The sequence below is a fragment of the Anabas testudineus genome, chromosome 12 (genome assembly GCF_900324465.2).
Source record: "Anabas testudineus chromosome 12, fAnaTes1.2, whole genome shotgun sequence".
NCBI classification, from domain to species: domain Eukaryota; kingdom Metazoa; phylum Chordata; class Actinopteri; order Anabantiformes; family Anabantidae; genus Anabas; species Anabas testudineus.
In genome coordinates, this window is record NC_046621.1 from 13,379,922 (window position 1) to 13,399,434 (window position 19,513).

The 19,513-nt window shown below is 40.2% G+C and overlaps 1 protein-coding gene across 5 annotated transcripts in view; it reads left to right on the top strand.

The window, feature by feature from the left end:
• ralgapa2 (Ral GTPase activating protein catalytic subunit alpha 2) overlaps positions 1–19,513 on the top strand; it is a 79,576-nt gene that overhangs the window by 22,076 nt on the left and 37,987 nt on the right. For 4 of the 5 annotated variants that reach the window (XM_026356298.1, XM_026356301.1, XM_026356300.1 and 1 more), the window contains exons 9-28: positions 92–300; positions 915–1,154; positions 1,334–1,516; positions 2,274–2,408; positions 2,504–2,652; positions 2,758–2,869; positions 3,149–3,386; positions 5,038–5,217; positions 7,775–7,897; positions 8,083–8,159; positions 8,251–8,341; positions 8,758–8,931; positions 9,591–9,758; positions 10,408–10,601; positions 10,835–10,933; positions 11,512–11,667; positions 16,302–16,430; positions 17,350–17,478; positions 17,679–17,737; positions 17,979–18,087. In XM_026356298.1, coding sequence (XP_026212083.1) covers positions 92–300; positions 915–1,154; positions 1,334–1,516; positions 2,274–2,408; positions 2,504–2,652; positions 2,758–2,869; positions 3,149–3,386; positions 5,038–5,217; positions 7,775–7,897; positions 8,083–8,159; positions 8,251–8,341; positions 8,758–8,931; positions 9,591–9,758; positions 10,408–10,601; positions 10,835–10,933; positions 11,512–11,667; positions 16,302–16,430; positions 17,350–17,478; positions 17,679–17,737; positions 17,979–18,087 — 2,954 coding nt within the window. The remainder of the gene's footprint in view (positions 1–91; positions 301–914; positions 1,155–1,333; positions 1,517–2,273; positions 2,409–2,503; positions 2,653–2,757; positions 2,870–3,148; positions 3,387–5,037; positions 5,218–7,774; positions 7,898–8,082; positions 8,160–8,250; positions 8,342–8,757; positions 8,932–9,590; positions 9,759–10,407; positions 10,602–10,834; positions 10,934–11,511; positions 11,668–16,301; positions 16,431–17,349; positions 17,479–17,678; positions 17,738–17,978; positions 18,088–19,513) is intronic. The other variant, XM_026356303.1, reaches the window with a different exon arrangement.

Consider the following 19,513-nt stretch of genomic DNA (forward strand, 5'->3'; position numbering starts at 1 on the left):
AACCTAACGTTTGTACATGATTTCTGATGTCTCTTGTATTTCTCTATGTGTAACCATCCTCAACTCTTCATTCACTGTCTTACTCCCTCAGACCTCCCACACCACAGACCAAAACCCTTGTATGTGCCAGTGACACGAAACAACGAGAGCACCTTCTGCACCAGGGACCAGTACCTGGCACCCCGTGTGGCCTTCATCACCTGGCTGGTCACCTTCTTCCTGGAGAAGAAGTATGTCAACAGTGCTGCAGTGGCGCAGAGCGCCAAAAACGGCACCGAGGTCATTCCCAAACTTATCCAGGTGAGCACTTTCATTGAGCAAGGAGGAGGTACACAAAAAAAAAACAAGATTATGTTAATTTTTGCAGCAAAGCTTCTGAGCACTTGTACCTACATATGAAGACACCATGCTGCAAAGAACAACATTTTTAAGAAAATACTTATCCATCGATATCCAGACTCTACGTGTGTGCTACGCAATACAGTTTAGCACAAGTGCAGTCTTATAAAATAATAATCCAGTGATATCATAACCTGTATAACACAGTTTAAATAAAAACTGAGCTGTATCACACTAGATGAAGTTAGGATTTGGTGCAGGACTGTTTGAGATTGCATATTAAAGTACATCTAAGTATATGTACAAATGCCAGACTGTACTTTTCTTGTTTTGGAGTATTTTACCTTTAAAGGGCAGTAATCAAAGGAAGAATGTTGCCATAATTACATGGAGCTAAGAAATATTTCACAGTAATAACCAATACAACAGCTCATTCCCCACAAAATCATTATAGAACACAACTTATCAACTAAGGAATTTCTAGTCAATAAGACTCTTGTGACCAATTATTAACTATGAGTAGGCAGCTCAGTAGCACACTATGGGACTCTCATTTCTGTCTCTGTGGTGGCCAGACTGTCACTGCAGGCAGTAGCAGCCAGGAGAAGGATAAGACATCAGATGGGGATACGAATGGGCCATCCGGAGAGCCTGAGAAGAGCCACTCCAACAGCAGCACGCTCTCAGATCGTCGAGCCAGCGATTCCAGTTTGTGTAGCATTGAGGAGGAACACCGCTATGTCTATGACATGGTGCAGAACATCCTGCTATCCACCAGGGACAATGTGAATTTTGTCAATGAGGTCTTCCACCAGGTACTGTGGGTCACTAAGGAATATGTCTTTATTAGATGTAAAAATTAATTACATTGTAGGCATATCACGGTTTACAAATGGGATCACACGTGGCCCTCTGCTGGTCATTTGTTGAAATTACTCTTAAAAACAATTCTGAATTCTGAAATAGATTAATAGTTCATCTTTTTCTTCCTAAGGCTTTTCTGCTGCCGTCCTGTGAAGCATCAGCAACTAGGAAAGTGATCAAAGTGTACAGGAAGTGGATTCTGCAGGAGAGGCCCAGCTTCATGACAGAGCCTGACAGAACCACTCAGGAAGATGAAGTGGATGACAGCTCTGAACAGATGCTCAGAACGGAGACAATAAGCATTCATACGCAGGTAAAAACTTTGATCCGGACAGCCTATACATTTTATTTCTCCCAACCACAATTTCCTCAGTTTATATTATACTAATATTGTGACTGGTTACTTCTTGGTAAAAATGGTAAAAAGATTTTCCACATGCTCCAAAAAAAAAGTATTAATTTAGAGAGAAAATTGAAACCACTGAAACCAAGTATTTAAAAATTCTCTTAAAACTACTATAAAATAAGAAAAACAAAACTATAAAATAAGATCTAATCTTGAGTAATCAGGGAATCAAGAACACTGAGTAGCAATTGTAAAAAGATTTTTAAGTTACTAATGTAACTGAAGTAGTTTTCTGTGTATTTCCTTTATTTATATTTTCATTGTCATACTTCAATCATAAGGTTTGCATTTACAGTATAGTTTGGTAGTGAATATATATTGATTAAAGATACAAAAAAACACTAACTCACCAAATTACTGAAAGAATCAGGCTGTAATAAAGAAAACCGATGATATAAACAAAAGCACCATGATATAAGCATACGATGTATGCTTATATCATGGTGCCAAACTAAGTTGTAGATGTTTTGCAGCTTTTAGTTTACTTTTTTATTTGTTTTTTATTTAAGTATTAAAAACTGAAAAAAGTAGGGTAGTTTTAATATAGCCAGATATACAGTAGGATCATGTGCTTTCTTACCAAACATGTGAGGTCTTTTCTATAATGGGTATTTTTCTTAGCATTTACTGAACCTCATAACTGACCTGCCCTGCCTTCTACAAGGTCCTGGAGAGTCATGGTCACAGACGGTCGTCCAGCTGGGGTAGGACCTACTCATTCAGTAGCGCCATCAATCGGGGCTTTCTCACTCAGGAGCAGAACAGGGACATCAAGGCTGGTGTTCAGCCCACACTACAGGTTTGTCACAGAGTTTTAGCTCTCAGCCTTAAGTGAGGATTACTACTGAACGGGTAATTCTGTATGTACTTTCTCTGATACTTGTCACTTTGTAGGTCTTCCTGACCAACTCATCCAATGTGTTCCTGTTGGAGCCGTGCCACGATGTACCTAAGCTCTTGGAAAACCAGGTTGAGGTGTGCAAGGGTGTCCTTAGCATCTACCGGCACATGATTATGGAGCACACAATGAATACACAAACCTGGTCAGTGAGACATTACATTCTAACGGGAGGATTTGTTTTATTATTCCAGTTTTGACAAGTCATCCTGAATGTTATTTGATTAAATTTTACTGTCTCTGTGTACAGGGAGCAAATGCTGCAGGTATTGTTGAGGATCACTGAGGCAGTGATGAAGAGGCCACAGGAAAACCAAAGAAAAGACAGCTTTGCAGAAAGTTTGGCATCTATAATATTTAGGGTATGTCTGCATGTGCCAAGTTTTAAGCTAGTTTAAGAGAGTGTGATATGTCATCATGCCTACGGTCAAACCTCCTTTACTTACAGTGTAGCAATACCCTGTTGAATGGATGTAAATCCATGGCACAAATATTACAGTATATTTATATATGCATCCTGTGTGGATATTTGCTGACAACAAGGCAAGAAAACACACTAAATTAGATGTGATAGTGTGAGATTCATTGCAAACCTGTCTGTCAATGCTAATTTATCTCACTTTGTCTCATCTTGCATTCAGACCATCATCGTGGCATGGGTGCGAGCCAACCTGTGCGTATTTATCTCCCGGGAGCTGTGGGACGAGCTGCTGGCAGTGCTGTCCTCTCTCACCTACTGGGAGGAGCTGGTAACAGAGTGGGCGAGCATCATGGACTCATTGACGGCTGTGCTGGCACGCTCCGTTTATGGCCTGGACATGGCCAACCTGCCCCTGGACAAACTCAGCGAACAGAAGGAGAAGAAGCAGAGAGGACGTGGTGAGGAGGAGAAATGGGAAAATCTGGGAATTGGGATGGTTGGAAATTTGGGGGAAAAGTTTTAAATTGACTTCTGAATAGATAATTCCATTTTCTGAAACAATTTCACATGAAAAAGTCAAAAGGTGGGATAAATGCCTATTAAGAGACACTGTAGGTTCTGTATTATACTATATACTACTATACTGTTATTACTGTTGTAATTAAATTAATATCAGAGCTACAGAATAGTTTGTGGGTGTTTAAAGTGCCCATATTCTGCTCTTTTGGGGCTTGAAAATCAGGTCCTTGAAGTCCACAAAATGTGCCTGTTCACTGTCATACTGAAAAACTGTATAGATTAAAGTGTGCAGCAAATCTGAAAATGTGCATGAACAGACCCTCTCCAAAGTGACAGGTTTTGCAGCTGAGTTTTGGTAAAACTTTACTCGATGTATCAAGAACATCCTGGCTGTCCCGCTGAGAAACTGGCCTGAAAGTCTCTTCTGCTCTGGAGTATGGGGAAAAGAGTTACATTAGCATTACTCTGCAGCTAATGTGGCTACATTCAACAAGCTAACCCAGTAAACAAATAAGACAAAGCACATGGCACTGGTAACATACAGATTGAAACTTTGAATGAGGTCACAGTCATTCAGAATCAGTCCATCGTTGAGCTTTAATCCTGAAATTAATTCAGCATCCACAATATGGCTGAAACATAACATAACATAAATGCAGATATACTAGGCCTCTCTGTCAAAAAACAAATAAACACAGTTTGTTCAGATAAAATAAATGTACCAAAATGACCAAAAAGTTGATTTAGCATAATATGGGTGCTTCAAATGTTTAAGTTCAAGAATTTATGCCACCATCAGTGACAGCAAGTCATCCTGGTCCAGTGGCACAAAATAACATACTGAATGTCATCGTCATTTTTCACAGATGGAATAAGGTTCATATGCTGCAATGCAGTTTGGTTGTTGCCAAGAAAACACTAGTTATTCCAGCCAAAAAGTTGCACTTTGGCGTCCTCTATTCACAGAACGTTCTTTCAGCACCCTTTCGGATTATCCTCATGGTCTTGAGTAAACTGTAGATGGGCAGCAATCATCTATTTGGAGACTAGTGGCTTTCTCCACTCTGTCACGCACACAATTGTTGTTCAGTGTTCTCTCTATTGTGGACTCACAAATATCAACATTAGGCACAGCAAGTGAGTTTCTTAGATGTTATGTTATGTTATGTTATGTTATAATATCTTGGACTATCCCACACCTTGCTCTTGCTCTTGATCTTCAAGATTCAAGCACCGTTGGATATACTGCTCAGTTCCAATCTGGCTGTTTGTCATAGTGTCTATTATAATACTTGTGGCTGCCAGGAATAAAGTTCAGACCTGACAGTGAGCTCTTGTTAGTTAAGATAGAATCCACACTGCAGGTTTTAGGCAGTGGGTAATCAGATGTTGATCTTGACACATACTGCAGCAGTGTGTGGGCTGACATGGTTTGTACCATGGCATCTAAACTGTATTGCCTTAAGCCACAGAGAACTATCTGACATGTCAGTGGAGGGTGATGGTGCCTAATCCAAATATAAAGCTGATTATTAGTAAAAAATTGTACACTGGCACCTCATTACTCAGCAGATGTTCTTTGCATGTCAGGAGTGATCCAGGACTCACAGAAGGCAGCAGCAGTGGCACGCTCTTTCTCGCTGAGCTGGAGGAATCAGGGAGAGCAGGGCGGGCCAGGAGTTCAGGAGCCCATGAGGATTCGCTCTGCCACTACATCAGGAGCACCTGGTGTAGAGACGGCCCGAAACAACGTCCGACAGAAGGCCTCTGGTAAGTACACATAATACTAATGATAACAGTATTTTGTTAGCTGTATATTACTAATCCATCAAAGCAAGCAACAGAGTGGCTGTTTTAAGACTCTCTGCATGTACATACTGTTCTATGTCCATGCTGTATCATGTGTTTGGCTTTGTGTGGGCTAACAGCACAATACTGATAAGCTTCTGAGCCAAAACCTCAGGCCATAGGCTTTATCAAACGTATTTACAGTGTGTGAAAGCCTTCAGACAGGTCCTTGTGTACACTAGCCCAGGTGCCGTTGAAAGCCCAACACCAAAGACAAAGAGGCCAGCAGATGGCCCCCATTGTTCCCCTCACATGACACTGACCAATGTCAACATGTTTCAATGTCAGCTCAATTGCAGACATTCAGCACAATTCCCCTGACAACATGTCAAAGGCCATCTTTGGACACTCATTGTCATTAGCTCAATTTATACACAGCAAACACCCCTTATCTGATGGGAATGTGGCAGCCTAATTATAAGTTGAGCTGGAAGGCAGCAGAGCAGTAACTAGCTGCAGTGCCTGTCTTAATTTTGTCTAGACAGAATCTTAATGTGGAGGATAAAAGACAGAGATGATCCCTTTTCTTATTCTGGCCTACTGCCTTCCCAATTAGCATAAATAAACTGAAATGACAAACTTGTTCAGCTTGGAGCAGATGTATTGTGTGTGAATGACAAAGTCAGAAGGTGTGTGTGTGTTGACGCCTCTATTATGTGTCTCATGTACATGTTTATGCACCTATTCTATTAGTCTGTTTATTTGTATCTGCCAGCAAGCAAGGATGGACATTAAACACTACTGCTTTAAATTCCCTTCCCTTTCTTTGACCTAATTGGATTTCTCCCACATTGATTTTCAAAGCCCCAACAGCCCTCCTCCCCACTCCTCAAGAGAAGGTCCACACATCAATTGCGTGGCAGTTTTTTGATAGTTTCATTAAGAGTGTAATTAATGCTCATTAATATGCATAAATGAGAGGCAGAGGTGGGCTGTAGCAGAGCTGATGCAGCTCTCTGAACTGAAAAGCGTAATTAAAGTGTGCTGAAAGCAGAGAATAGAACATTCTTCTTTAATTGCTCTCTTTGAGGTTAAACCTGAAGTGCTATCCAGACACAATGGCAATGCCTCAGCATTCACAACTGTCAAAACTTGGCTGTACTTACACATGCAAATACAAACTAATATTGTTCTGAGATCTTGTCTTAATGATGGAGAAAAAAGGTGCATCTTTCACTGTGTATTCCTTAAACACAGACTACCACAGAGACCCAGTTGAACCACATCAATTCTGCCACTGTTGATGATTATTGGGCATATATTTACTAAAAGGTTTCTAAATTGTAGCATCAGAAGATAATATAATTTAGATTTTATTTAGTAGATGTGGTCTGTGCATGGTATTTTGAGCACAATGCCTCTGGTGGGATTAAAATAATCAAAGGAAGTAATGAGTTACATCTGTGAAATGACAAATTAAGGGCTCTGAGGTTCGTAGGAGGTAACTTTAATATTATTTTTAATTTGATTAATTGATTAAGTTCCTATTTTCCTCTTTTACTCAAACATACATGACAATTAATATACTGCAATTTCTTTTTACTTATCAGTTGACACCAACACCAATTAGGCATATTTGCCATAAGCTAATTTCAGCTGACCTGACAGCTCGCTTGATTTATCTGTCTAGCTCTAGAAACAGCGGGGACTTGGAAGACCAGTCTAAATTAAAACTAGCTAGGGAATTTTCTTTTTTCTGTTAAGTGTCCCATTTAATTTTAAAATGTTAATAAATTCTAATTTTAAAACATTGATATTGCTTCCCTTTTTAGGATTTGTTCATTGAGCCAATATTTTCCCCAAAAGGCCTCCCTCATATACAGCTATGAATCCACTTTATTGGACTTAGATTTAAGTTAAACTTTGGTACTTCAGTGAGTTATTTTCTCTGTCCTGCTGATTGATGACTGATGTATTGACCAAAGCACAGTATAAATGTATACTTTGCAGACATTGAATGCTGTCTCTTTCCCTTGACCCCTTTCTCTGTTTCCACTGTCTCTTTTTCTTTTCTTTTTCTCTTCTTTCACTCTCCCTGATGGAAGCTAAGCGAAGCCAGTCCATCAGCAACTGTGTTCACCTATACGAGGCTTTGCCCACTGCTAAAAGCGTTCCTATGCTGCTCCACACTGTGAGCTCTTTCTTGCCTGGTATCTCTTCTGGTAACTCTGCTTGCTCTCACAGACTCTCAGGTAAAGTGTATGCTGAGAGCTGCATGCATTTGTGTGTTTGTGACATCTGGAAATATTACCAACAAGGATTTTTAACCAACATCATTTTAAATTGTGTTGTTTTTAATTGATGAAAACTTAAAAAAAACATCTGTCGTGGCCCTGCTGCTATCTGCAGGATATTTGCATGGAGTCTATAACAAGTGTGTGTCTGCATCATCTATCTCCGTGTGTTTTAGCATTTCAGTTTGTTTTATGGTATTTGGTCTTGTGTCTTGTCCTAACTGTATGTCTTATTGTCCTGTCAGATGTGGAGGAGTGTCAAATGTCAGAATGTGTGGGAGAGGAGGAGCTTGGAGGCGGAGATAGCCCTCTGCCACGTAGCAGCAGTACCTCAGACATCACCCAACAACTTTCTGACACTTTACCAGGTATTTACAAACATAAAATAATTTAAAATTTGCCACTTCTTAAAGTTTGCTCACATAGCTCACATTGAGACAGTGTTTTAGAAATGATTCGAGAAGATAAGAAAAGAATAAAATTAATACTTAAGGAAACAAAAACTGAAGTTTTTGCTGTCTGTCTATTTCCAACATCCTGTGTTGCACTGCAGCCCAGAAGAGAGAGCACTCCCCTACTTCTGATGCCAGGACATCTGAGGGGAAGAGAGAGAGCAATGAGCCACCAGTGGTAAGAAGAATCAGGCTTTACAATAGTACCAAACCAAATGAATGTACCCATATAAGTATGTCATTTCTAATGTATATTTTTGTGTTCCTAGATTCTTGTTCGGCAGAGCAGCAGTCCAGCGGAGACAGAGTGCAATACCGAGGGACACACAAACTACATCAGACCTAAGATCAGAGAGAAAAGTTAGACACTATAAATATATAAAATATATATATATAAATATATACCTTAATAAACTTTTGCATTAATTCTTCCCTCAATAATAACAAGCTACACAGACCACCAAGCAAAGTAGCTGAAAATCATCATGTCCCCCCAATTGTAATTCGTTGTCGTGATGATGTTTATTGTTGGTTTGCTGTACCGCTTTTACACCATACATAGTGATGTGTGTCCTCTCACAAAAAAACATTGAGAACCGCGAACCAACATGAAAACATCATCCCAACAGTGGAATATGGGAACAGAAAATCAGGAAATTGCGAACAGTGCCATTACACACACAAAAAGATACTTCAATGGATGGTGAGCCTCTCATAAGCCTCTGTATTATATTTCTTACACTGGTTATGTCCTTTATCCACCTCTTTTGCCCTAGGCGAGAGTATAAGCAGTGAGATGTCCAACGGCTACCTCAATGAAGCTGAGATTACCTGGCAGGCGTTTGATGAGGAGGCTGACACTCAGTCCACACAGTCGGCCCACATGGATGTGACGACCGAACCCCAGAACCAGGGGAGTCTGTTGCTCAGCCACAATGAAGCTCTAGCAGGTATTGTAATTGCTAAGAATGTTTGTCTTACATTTATGCCAGATAATAAAATGTTTTCTATATCTGTGGTAACTATAATCTTCTGGGCTTGTCTTCTTTATTAAAAGTGTACAGGACAATCTTAGGTAAACAGTCGGCACAGAGAGAAAATTAGTTAAAAGAGTTCAGCAGTTCTCCAGGTTCATCTGAGGTGTGTCCTGTCCATATGGGCTTTTGATTCCTGCAATAACATCACCCTTGATGGATTAGTCATGGGCGGGTACAGTTTCTCTGTCAGGAAACTCGACCTGCTTGTCAGTATCTGCTACAGTATCTCTTTGACTAAGCCAGTTAATCTTTTGAAGCTGCTGACAGCTTGTGTGTTTGAATTGGGAATTTTGTGACGTGACCTTTGGTCTGTAGTTTAATTTAAACTGAATTGTAATATTTCTTAGTGATAGTTAAATATTGTATATTAGTCTTAGTTTACCCGCTTCCTCCCCTTCATCTTTATTGATGGAGAGATTATTATTATTGGCCCTATATCCTTCCTACTCTTGTATGTGAATTTCTGTTTGTGTTGTCCTACATTGTGATCATTGTGAATATGTCACTCTTCCTTTGTCCTTGTGCTCCCTTCCTCAAACCCAGATTTATCCCTTATCCCTTGTTGTTTTTAGGTCCTGAGTGTGCCCTCCCTTGTCACTCAGCACACCTGTCCTACCACAACCACTACCCCCAGAACCCCCCTGCCTCACCAGCCCTGCTGGTGCACGCAGAGTGCCCACGGGACTGCCCCTTGGATGACACCATGCATCAGTCTGTCTTACACATGCCACACCACTTGGGTACTGCTACTTAGCTGCTACTCATTAAGTAGAACGTAGAGTTCTCATTTATGCCATTGACTCTCAATGTTTGATTATTCTTTATGTTCCAGCCTTACCTTTATTTCCACTCCATTTCACTATCCCACTTTTAAACATCCTCATTCCTGATCATTTTAATGTTTTGCTGAAAAAGTTGAAAAAACACCTCAGATCTGCTACACACATTTTCCATTCCATCATCTTTAACAGGCTTTTATTCCCTCTTCTTCTACCCACTAGGTGGCACTGTCCTCCCATATTTCCTTAGTTTATTTGGGTGATGCATGTGGCTTGTGACTGTTTCCCAGTAGTACCTCAGTGCTTCGATGGGTTTTAGTGGACAGAGATGTTGCTGCTTGGATGCATTTGGGCTAATGCACAGTGGTTGCAGATTTGGTCAACAACTGCTCAGAGACTGATGTGATTGCCCTGAGGGTTTATTGATCTTTTTTTGCAAAAATGTCTCAAAATGGAAAATGCTTACATTCAGGTTCTGCATTTGTTGACTGAATCCCATATCCTCAATAAAATTGAAATGGGTTGCCTATCAGGTACCAACAACTGCACATGTTACAAAATCATTTATTTTCTCAACCACCCAACCCAAATTCTCTCTCTGACCATGCAGACAGCAGTGAGTGTCTGGCTGATGATGTCAGCATCATTGCTGGTGGGACCCTGACTGGCTGGCATGCTGATTCGGCTTTTGTCCTTTGGAGGAGGATTTTGGGTATCCTGGGAGATGTCAACAACATCCGGTGTCCCAAAATCCATGCCAAAGTCTTCTCCTATCTCTATGAGCTCTGGCATAAGCTTGCCAAGGTAAGGTGATAAGGTTAAAAACATTGACATACTGTATAAAGCACTTGATGTTCTGAACTTTTCTAAAATCTAACTATGTTTGAATAGTGCCTTTTTCTTTCAACTACCTGTATCCCATTAAATGGATATAAGCATTTAAGAGAAGATACCTTTTATCTTGTACCTATCTGTGCTTAAAACTGTTACGTATGGCAGTTGTGTTTCATGGACTGAGGTTAAATGTGTGTTTACAGATCCGGGACAACCTTGGGATCAGTGTGGACAACCAGTCTTCTCCTCCCCAGCCTGCCTTTATTCCTCCTCTTCGGATGCTTGCCTCTTGGCTTTTCAGGGTATTAACAACACAGATAAACAGCAGGCAACATTTAAGAAATAACACATTAATGATGTACTTTGAGACATCTCCTGAGATGGAAACACTTAAGGAAATAAGGCTTACATTAACGGTGTGTTATACATATTTATTTTAGCAGGTATACAGTTTGCATAATAGTATATAATAATTCAGAGCATTGTAGTAGTTTAACTTGCTCTACGTTCATCAAATCTGGTAGGAATTTCACTGAGAGTACCCTCTAATGATGAGGAAGCAATATTATTACATTTCCAGCAGCAGCAACAAATAATAACCAAGAGTGAATGGTTGGTTTTGTCCCTGATAGATGCTGTGATTAAGCACACAATTAAATTTGCAGTATCCACTTGTTTTATTGTAGCACAACAATAAAACAATTATGCTGCATATTTAAGTCAAACTCAAAATGTGTAATTTGCCTGACAGCAACACATTGACTCCAGCAGTGACAAGATTTCACCACAGATGAAAATGTATCAGCTTCTCCTGCAGTGTGAACGATTGTAAACTCCTGATAATAATACTAACATCAACATCTCTCTCCCCTCTCCACAGGCCACCATGCTGCCAACAGAGTACAAGGCTGGCAAGTTGCAAGCCTTTAAGCTCATCTGTGAGATGATGACCAGACACCAGGATCTGCTCCCCAACAGTGACTTCTTGGTGCACCTCTACCACATCATGCACAAGGGCTTCACTAGCAATGACCAGGTAGGGCCAGCAGGTGGCACCACAGTGAAGTCGCTGGTTGATTTTTTTTTTTTTTTGTGTGTGTGTGTGCAGCACTAGATGGCATACCAGTCAAACTCATGTCAAGCTTGAGCACTGACCCTGTCTAAATACTAGAATACAATTGCTTCTGTTTTTCAATTTCCCATCTACTTTTTCCACTGTGATCCATCATTTTGTTATGACTTACTCATTCTTTATTTCTTATCTTTCTTAGTTTAATTCAGACAAACACTTGTCGTATCACCGAGTTTGTGTTCCTAGTAATATGTCAGAACCAATCAGATATATTTGGGATCTAATAGAGGACTGTTACTCGCAGGAGGTCACATAAGAACATTGCAATTAATCATTGTTGAAGGTCTGTATCGAAGACAGTCATCGATGATGAAGAATGCTACTGTGTTTTGGCCCTTTCCACTTCTTGTAGCCACACCCTTCAAATCTGGCCTTCCCCTATTTCTTCCAGACGAAGCTGAATGGAGATGAATGGAGTCTCCTAAAACAAAGCACGAGCAGGAACAAAAGTGCATGTGAATGTGGAGTGTTTTGGATGCAAGGGTGTGTGTGTATGTATATGCCCTCCTGGCTGGGTTTCTATTGCGCCGCAGTGTGACAAGCTTATTAGAATGTTTTCCATGTCGTTAAATAATGTTTTGAGCCCCTGCCGCGTATATGTGATTAATTAAGGATTGACGTCTGTCGCGCTCCGTTAGACTGACAAGTCGGCCAAGGGCCCAGAGTAGGCTGGCCTGCCTGCCTTGTGTGTATGCGAGTGTGTGAAGGAGCGGGCGGGGAGCCTGGGGAACGTAGTGTAGAGTAGAGCAATGAGGGGGGCACACTGAGGGACGAGGCAACATTCTCCAGCTTTTGTTGTAGGCTCTGGATAATGCATCAGGGGGCCAGAGCCAGGCTGGCCACTGAAGCATGCTCAAATTGGCCAGAGAAAAGAGTCCTCACGCCACACAATAGGGGACAGCCGCACGCCTGCTTAACATAAGAAAGTGGCTCTTACTCCCCCCTCCTCCTTCCTCTCTGCCTTCAGTCCACCCCCCATCTCACCTTAAAATAATATATATATATATATACTTTTCAAATCCACCATATATATATTTTGTATGGTCTGTTTTATTTACTTTTCTGAGATGACCTTACATGATTAAGTTAGCCATCAATTAATCAGTATAGACTGGTCTGGAACATCATCTACTATGTGAATGTGTATAAGCACATAACGCTAAACGCATGTTCTGTGTTTAATTTTTCTTTTTACATACAGCCTGTAGTGTACACATGCTTATTAAAATGCTATCATTATACCAGATGGCTTATTTTTGTCCATGTTAAAATCTGTCTACAGCCATGCTCTGTAGATAAATAGTGTAAATCATCTCACCATTAAAATCGGTTAAACTTAAAGGAAAATGACACTGTCTTTCAGAGGGATTCTCCCACCAGGTGACAGAGAAGTTAGGGCTATTGTCCTGATTCTTCAGTCTTCAGTCTTGCAGAGACATGGCTATAGCACAATGGCAATAATCCATCTAAAAGGTCTACTGTCAGGAGTGTAGTAGTTAACAGGATATTTTGTAAAGTATAGTAAAGTGCATGCAAGTGCAGCTTTTTTTTCACTTAATCAGTATTTAAAAGTGAAAGGAAACATGTTTTGGTCTTGTTATACACTGCACCAGTTAATATTGCAAGATTAGGTGATCAGATCAGATGCAAGTGTAGAAACAGTTTTCCTTTCCTGTGCTTTCAGAGGAACTTATCTTAGTCTCCTTATCACTGAAAAAAGAGCAGCCTTGTATAATGCCTGTACTGCCACACTGAAATGTGACAGTTGACCCCAAAGCCACAAACGTAGCTGCTGATTAAACCTCTTGTCTTATTGTCTCACTATAGCTTACTCTTAGTATATTCCTTCCCAGCAGCATGAGAAGGAAAAACCCTGCATATTAATAGTGATGATGGTTTTGAATTGCAATGGGAAATCTTTCCCCTACAAAACTGTCCAGGGTTAGTAAATGAGACAAACATTTTCCGATGATGTGCGGAGTGATGTAATGCTGGAGTGAACCCTGTCACCCCAGGGGCCAGCAGGTGGACAGCGTGTGCTTTCGTGGAGATGAGGCCAAATGAAAAGGCAGGAGGTGGGTCCATTCAGAGTTACGTTAATGCACCTTTTGTTGATGTGGGGGCCATTCCAGAGCCACATGCGGAGCTCAATTCCCATTTCTGTACACACACCTCAAATCAGGTTCCCTTCTCTTACACATACAATAGAAAACACTTTGCGCTCTACTTTTGTGGCTTCCTCTAAAATGCTTATTTCAGGCAATCAAGCAACAGTTTGTTGCATGTTAATTACCTGTGACTGCACTGCACATTATGCTTCAAAGGTCAATTACCAACAAAATGAGGGTAAAATGGGCCCTCAATCCTAAAGCTCTTTCCACCAATTTTCTGAATGCAGTACATTGTGTTGGTTTGACTTCCTACTTATTGCCTCTTATTCCATTCCCCTTTTGTTCACCTGCATTCACTGTTTACCAAAGCTTCAGGTGATTAATGTCACAGATAGATAGGTGGTTTGTGTGTGTGTGTGTGTGTGTGTGTGTGCGTGCGTGTGTGCGTGTGTGTGTGCGCGCGCGTGCGTGCGTGTGCGTGTGTGCGTGCGTGTGTGTGTATCTGAGGGGGGAAAAGATTGTGTGCTTGTATGTTTGCTAAAGTGCCCTTCGGTTCAGCTAGAAACAGGCTGATATTTGAACTGTCCGATTTACACAAGTTTATGGCCAAGAAGGCAGGTGTTTCCATCCTGGACCTTGCCTTTGTACACAAATATGCACTCGCTTATATCTGATAAAAGAGCGAACAATCTTCTTGCATTGCCGAAATGCTGAATTCTCATACCAATATTTTTCTTTCTCTCAAAATAAGTATTTATTCTGTCAGGGTGTGTAAATAAATCAACCTCTTTGCTCCTGTTTTTTTTTTTTCTTTTATAAATATGGTATATTAAACCTGTTGAAGGCTTTTTATGCTCTTGGCTAGCATTTCATTATACTGTACATACTTGAGCAGTTCGTGCAGAGCTCTCTGCAGTACAGCATATGTTAGTGTTGAAAGAGCACCCATCTGCCACTGAGCCGCCTGTACCTCAGCAAAACAATACCTTGTCCCTGGCTTTAATTACAGGTTTGCATGCGTGTATATATACATGTGACTCATGAAAGTTGAGGTCTTTTGTTCTTCCTCTTATCCTCTATGAACAATTCATCTGCTACCTCTCTCTCCACTGTGTTTCTTTCCCACTCTGTTTTTTTTTCTGTCCTTTAGTGACATGTGTTGTTGAGTGCCTTACTCTCCTCAACACACATAAAATGCTTAGCCTACCTGTTGGAGGAAAAAGCTTTCTCCCTGCCATGTCTCTCACATGGTGGCCCATTTACAAAATATTTCTGTTACTACTCCCCCACACTCATACCAAATGCAAAAATCCTGTCTACAGTGGCTTCAGAAGTATTCAGCCCTCCTCACTTTTGCACACTTGATTGTGTTGTAAATTTAATTTTAAACTGTCACTCTAACAGAGCTTCAGAAGTTTTCTGCAGAGCTGGAAGAACCTGCCGGAAGGACGGCCATCTCAGCAGTGTTCCATCAGTCAGGCTTGGTAGAGTGGCTAGATGGAAGTCACTTTAAGTAAAAGGCTTATCATGGCACACTTGGAGTTTTAAACAGCATTTAAAGGAATCTAAAAGCATCTAGCCTAATAAGACAGAAAATTAAGTCTTTGAGCAGGTACAGCTTGTGTCATCATTAAACTGAGGCATAGCTGTGGCATCATCATGCTATAGGAGTGCATCTCAGTGGTAGGAACATGGAGATTTGTCAGAGTGAAGAAAAGAATGAGGCAGTAAAGAGAGAGGCGTCTTTAAATACAACCTGCCTCAAAATGCACATGACCCAAGTCCTGCGTGATGGTTCATTTTTCAGTGACCTAAAGCCACATGGTTAAGACCAGGCTCGAGTGACTTCTGGTTTCTGACTGTCCTTGAGTAAGCCCTGACTTTTGAGAAGAAATCTTTGGAGGGACACAGTGATTAGAGTTCTGCCCAAATAGTCCAATTTTTGTCTCATCCAATCTGATGGAGTTTGAGAGGATCTGCCAAGAAAGAATGGGATAAACTACCTAAAAGCCAAGTGTGAGAAGCTTGTTGAAACGTTGCCAAGAAGACTCAAAGCTGTAATTGCTATCAAAGGGACTGCAATAAAGTAGTGAAGTAACTCTCTGTCTTTAGCAAATGTCGAATGTTCTAATAACATGTTGTCATTGTGATTATGGCTTCTTAATTGTAGACTGACTAGAAAAAATGATAACTTTCCATTTCAAATTAATTCAAAACATAGTAAAGGAAGATCTGAATACTTTCTGAAGCCACTGTACCTATAAACATACTAGAGAAACCCTAAGAAATTGAGTTTTGGTACTGCTGGTTGTTGATTCGGACATCTGTTTAATTCAGTTTTTGACATGTAATACCAGAAAAAATTATATTTGCCCTTAATTAGCATTTATAATATTTACGTGTGTCTACGTCCATGTTTGTCTTCAGGATGTTTTGAGCACCATCATTCGCTCGTGCTCACCTCGATTCTTCTTCCTCGGCCTGCCGGGCTTCACCATGCTTATTGGAGATTTTATTACAGCTGCTGCTCGCATTCTCAGCTCGGACTACTCTGAGGTACAAACACACAACATTCAGATTCATTATGTTAGTCAAAACTGATCCAAAAATGTCTTTTCAGTATTTATAGATATCTGAGTGTTTTTTAGGAAAGTTGCTAAAACTTCTTCAGAATTCATGTTTATAGACGCAGAGTACTTGTTGCTGTGGAGGAGAAACTTCAATAACATTCAAAATCATAGTTCTTCTTCTCATGCCTACTGTTCTCCAGTAACAGTACAGTCTCACTCATGACTAGCAGCTCTGTAAATAAAATTGCACTCTACTAATCATTTTGAATTGAAAAGTTCACATTCTTTCTTGAATTCTTGTAATAATAAATAAGTGAGCAATAAAATAACACAAATATTTGAAAGTGCAATTTTTAGTTTGACAGCAGTTCCAAAGTCTTACCACACTTCTTGTTCTTTAATGTAGGACTGAGCAACTACATCTGGAATGCTAACTGCATGTTTTTCTTTTATTTGTGAATTTGTGGAAAGTTGTGGTCTTCAAACATAGACGGCAACATCTCATGTGCCCAACACGTCAAAACAGGTGGTTAGTGCAAATCCTATGCAGAATCCTTTGGAACTGGAATCATCTTGGACATGAATGGGTCGTATCTTACTGTTTTGTGTGCCAGATTTAGTATCTGTTTTCAGGCCAACATCAGCTCATCAGGTGCAACAACATGTGCGATCTGCATTAGTGCTGCATCCGTCAAGCATTTAATCAGCCCGACGCCTACCATGTGTCAAGAGATTCTGTTGATGTTCAGCAGAGTCATGACAAAAAAAAGGACAAAATTAATTCTGTTGGATCCCTTCAATCCTTTTCCCCCTGATAGCGTGCTTCCTGTTTTCCTAAGAGTTGGTTGTTTTTCATGTAGCTTTAGGGAATTAACGATAGCATGTCTTTGTCTCATTACCACCAGGCTCCGAGGATGGAGGCTCAGACAGTCCTGGGCTCCCTTGTGTGTTTCCCCAACCTTTACCTCCAGATTCCTGTACTACAGCATGTGCCTGGCTCTGATGAAATAGTTGTAGGCAATGAGGATATCAAGGTAAATGATCAACAGGTGCCGTAATTTAACTGAAACATGGTTACATGAAAAAAACAAAAAAATGTTTAGTCATCTGTAGTCATTGTAAGAGTTGTACATACGATTTGAACATGTTTGACTATTTGCCATTATATTATTCCAAATTGTAAATAAAGAGTTAAGAGCATGTTGTGATCTGTTTTTATGTCTTTATCAATCAGGATTATCTAGTCAACAAACTTCTGGAAACTGCAACAAAGGAACACTGTGAAGGGGCCAGGTATTTTTTCTGCTTAGTTTATATTGTCTTCATTTATTTTATTAGTTTGGTGGTACTGTGTTTTTACATACATAATAAAATTTGAGTTAATGGATGGCATCTGTGCAGTACTTCTAAAGCCAAATCCAAAATTATTAATTTTGTCCTTTAGTTCAATAGTAGAATAGTTTTAAAATGCATTTTATATTTTTATATATACTGTTACATTTACATAAATTGGTATTCTGCTTTTGTCATTTAGGTGTATTGCTGTGTGCAGTCTGGGTCTATGGGTGTGTGAGGAGCTAATGCAAAAGAACATCCACCACCAAGTAAAAGATGCCATCAACATTTTGGGAGTAACACTAAAGGTAAGTGATCCCCTGAGGAAACTTTGTATGTTTACTCTGTCATTCCTAATAACACATACAATATGATTTACAAAATACATCTACACTTAAAAAACACACACACACACACACACGGGCCGTGTTAACCATTAGAAATGGCAAAAATACCAGAATAAATCACAGAGATTGGCTGGATTTCATCACAATCTTTTTTGTTTTACGCCCTGTAGGGTTTAGTTCTAACAAAAATGATAGTTGATTACATAAAAGGACTGCAGGACAATTTCAACATAGCGAGGAGAGAAAAAGTGTGAGAATAAAACATGTGCAGTGATGTGACTCATGGGTATATTTTGGAAGAGCCCTCTTTTCTCTCTGAGTGAAGAGATGCAGAGAACCAGTGGAGGCTGTTTTTTTTTTTTTTTCCATGGAAAAGGGTTTGGGGCGGTGGCGTAATTTCCAGGCTGCTCGCTCTCAGTAGATGTGGGCCAATTTAAGCAGCTACATCTCCCAGCTTCCTGTTCGAGCAAACCCCCCACGCCCCCCACCCCTGTCTCTAATGGAGCAGTAATCACTCCCCTGTACAACTTGACACACAAACTCAGCCAGCCCCAAAATAGCGGGTATATGCTGGGTGGGGGATCTAGGGGGAAGAGTGCCACCGAGAGTCTCTTTTCTAAAAGCAGGTGCTGAACTCTCAGGGCCCCTTTTTGTGTTTGGCCATTTCTGCACTCCCCACATTGTCTGCCCTTGTTACATGTTGAGAGGCATTCAGCTGGAAGAAATGGGAAATTCTATTTCTCCACAAAGAATTTCAAATCACTGAAGAAATCCACATTTGAAAGAAAATTGTCAACAGCTCAATTCTTTCCTCCAGTGAGTCTGGAGAAAATGGGCCATGGTTTGAAGTGGAAATGAAATTATGCAGATTATCTGAAGAGTAAGTGAAAAACTAAATTTGAGGGAAATTACTCTGAATTTTGCCACAGTCAGTGTGCATGGCTAAACTTTTCCAAATACAACTTTATCCACCAATGACCCTCTCTTTTAAGAATTTACTGTAGGTATTTACACATCCAGCATAAAATAAACTCAATAATAGTGTAAACAATCCTTCCAAATTAGTCTAAGTGTTGCAGTCAGGGAATTATGAAAGATGATCTAAATAACTAACTAACACAATCAATAAACTGTTTGCATGCTTACTGCACATGAATTCACATCCACCTTTAAATTTGTTCTTTTGTGATGTATGTTTGTGCTTTATTCTACAGTGATGTGGCTTAACATTGACATGAGTAGTAATTTTTTCATACATGCATATCTTAGTGTACATATCAGGTGTGTAAATATTACAGTGTAAGACATATTGGATCATTTGAATTTGTTTTTTTGTATCTTAACCGAGCTAGCTAGCATGAGTGGATTTCCAGTGAATTCCTCTCAC